General features: G+C 44.7%; 1 protein-coding gene across 3 annotated transcripts; it reads left to right on the forward strand.

The window, feature by feature from the left end:
- On the forward strand, nucleotides 1-2574 carry LOC120655778. Of its 3 annotated transcripts, none has more exons than XR_005667729.1 (4): nucleotides 1-314; nucleotides 395-668; nucleotides 984-1691; nucleotides 2072-2569. XR_005667729.1 is itself a non-coding variant. In XM_039933743.1 (4 exons), the coding sequence occupies exons 1-4, from the start codon at nucleotides 151-153 to the stop codon at nucleotides 2255-2257; spliced, it is 759 nt and encodes a 252-aa protein (XP_039789677.1). In that variant the 5' UTR covers nucleotides 36-150; the 3' UTR covers nucleotides 2258-2574. The 3 variants fall into 3 exon arrangements, 1 of the variants encoding a protein (XP_039789677.1); XR_005667730.1 differs by having other exon boundaries at nucleotides 12-314; nucleotides 1002-1691; XM_039933743.1 differs by having other exon boundaries at nucleotides 36-314; nucleotides 1557-1691; nucleotides 2072-2574.
- The last annotated feature ends 230 nt before the right edge of the window (nucleotides 2575-2804 follow it).

The raw sequence follows: 2804 nt of genomic DNA on the forward strand, positions 1-2804 counted from the left end.
TCGCGTTCATATTGTTTATAAGAATAGTACTCCACGGCACTTATAAGGATTCTCCCCCCATTCCAATCGATTCCCTCTCCCCATTCTCAATCCGGTGAGCGGCGATGCGGCCGAGGGCAACACCCACCAGCGACGGAGCGGCAGTGCAACATGCGGCAGAGGGGGAGGGCAGCGGCGCCGGGGCGGGTGGCCACCGGCGGCAGCGCGGGTGGGCAGCATGCCGCAGAGGGCGATGGCCGGCGGCGGCAGGAAGATCTACAGGCGCGATGCTACGGGCCGGTTATGCCGGCCCGTAGACCTGGCGAGGACCACGAGTCCCCCCCCCCCCCCCCCCCCCCCCAACTCGATCCGGCGAGCAGCGGAGCGTCACCCCTCCTCGCTCGATGGTGTGCAGGAAGCGGTCGGAGCATGCCCGGCTGCAACCCAGAGACAAGGATGGCAAGTTCTGCAGCACTTCCCCCTCCTTGGGCGGAAGGGTGAAGCGCTCCGCTTGGGCTAAAGCGCGCCGCGCTTCCCCCTCCTCTGGCGGCGTGGGGAGGACGGGCGGTCGGAAGAGTGAGAGCGACGGCAACTCCGACGCGATCGCGATTCCAGTTGTCGTCCTCGATGACTCGAACTCCGGCGATGACGGTGACTCGGCGTCCGGCGATGACCGCGACTCAGATTTGGTACGACTCAGTTGACCTGACCATTTTGGATGAATTGAATTGAATTTTATTCCAATTATCAAGCTCATGCAGTGGTTAGAATAAACCAGATGAACAAACCTGACCATTGGGCTACCTGTGCACATTCACAAAACGAATTTTGGATGAATTGAATAGAATTTTGTTCCAATTATCAAGCTCATACAGTGGTTAGAACAAACCAGATGAACAAACCTGACCATTGGGCTACCTGGCTGCAACTTATATATACTTTTCTACTACAATTTGACTTTTTAGCAAGAAAATGTGAATTTTTGTGCTTACACTATGAGGAAGGAATTACATCTGGTGCAGATGGAAGCTCAGGCTGTGAGGAAGGAGTTCGAGTTCAAAAAAGAGGCTAAACAGAAGTACAATTTAGCCATTCAACAACGTGATGAAGCACTGGCCCAGCGCGATGAAGCCAGGATGCAATGCGGTGTACTTGAATTTGATGTGGAATTCCTGCGTACTCGTCTTCGTATGTCAGGTTATAGAATTCAGGAACTACAAGAGAAGCAAGGAAAAAAGTAGATGCTGTTGGTCGATGCACTTGTGCATCCTTTTAGTTTGTAAATAGGTTTACCTATATGTGGTATGGTCATTTTGCCTTGCAATCGTGTTGGATGTGGTATTGTCCCTTTGCCTTGTAAATGGCAACCTGTGCATGCTAGTCATATAATGAAATGAACTAGCGTATTCTGAAAAAACCTTGAAATCTATCTATGTGGTATTGTCCCTTTGCCTTGTAAATGTGCAGTACTGAAGCCACATCTTTCCATGTTGGAGAATAACAATTACATGCAGATGATCTTTTACCATGCCTATTTTTTTATTCATCAACTGATTATGTATGATTAAAAATTACAGGTGATTACCTCAAGCAGCACGGAAGATAAGGTGAGGCTAACCTCGCACGATTTCAGGTCCAAGCAGAAGAAGAAGGTATCGACAACCCTTGGCAAATCCTCCTCGGCGACCTCTAAGAAGAAGAAAAAGGAGGAGGTGATGCCATCCGTGAACTCCTTTTTTTTCTTTTCTTATTGGCATTCAGAGACGTGTATCATTTTTATCTTTGCATTTCAACTGTGAGAATATCATATTTGCCTTGTTCCAGTATAGTTTGTCTTATATATGAACTGTCAGACTTAATTCAGAGACTTAATATTATTGGAGGCTAAACTGAATTGATAATTTTAGCAATATATGTGTCAGCCATGAGCACTTTTATCATTTCAACTCTAGGAGTTATGTATGATGAAATTGATAATTTGTCACTAGAATTTGATACACTGCACTGTCCATTTCCATGCAGACATAGTATATATCGTTATTTTTGCTTAGCACTAGCACTGAAATATCTACAACCTGAATTTGACATGTAGGTGACCTCTCAAGGAGAAATTAGGAAAATCTGGAAGTTGCAGAGCAAGATAGATGCAAAAGAAGTGAAGATCAGTGGATTTGTTGATACCCTGGAAAAAGAAAAAGCAGCAAAGTTGTCACTTGAACGTCAACTTGCAGCAGCACAGAAGAAGGCATCCGAGAAGTGGCGGATTCCAGTCTACTGACCTGTCACCAAAATGGTAGCACCACGAAGGAGCACCAACTGATCCATCACAGAAGAAGGCGTTGGTTTTGGTTTTGGTTTGCATGAGAAGGGATCTTCTGTGCGATCATGTCCCTGCTAGTCAAGTACTATGTGTCCTGTAGGTGCTCATCTCAAGTAGAATTGTGTCCCTGCTAGTCAACTAGTATTATGTGAGCTGGTGTTGTATGTGCTCATCTCTAGGAGTATTATGTGTCAAGTACTATGTGTTACTTATGCTCTGTGATATAAATGTACTATGATATTATGTTCTGTGATATAAATGTGTTACTTATACAATCAGTCTTGCTATGAACAGAATTATAGAATGAATTATCTCACAATGACATTATAGAATTATCTCACAATTACAGAAATATAAGAATTCCAGTACATCATAAGAGAGTGAACAGAATTGTCTCACAATGACAGAAACATTATAAGAGAGTGAATAGTATTGTCTCACAGAAAACTTGTGAATTCCAATACATGTGTTTCATTATCACAACATTACAAATTCTGCATACAAA

The sequence above is a fragment of the Panicum virgatum genome, chromosome 1N (genome assembly GCF_016808335.1).
Source record: "Panicum virgatum strain AP13 chromosome 1N, P.virgatum_v5, whole genome shotgun sequence".
NCBI lineage: Eukaryota > Viridiplantae > Streptophyta > Magnoliopsida > Poales > Poaceae > Panicum > Panicum virgatum.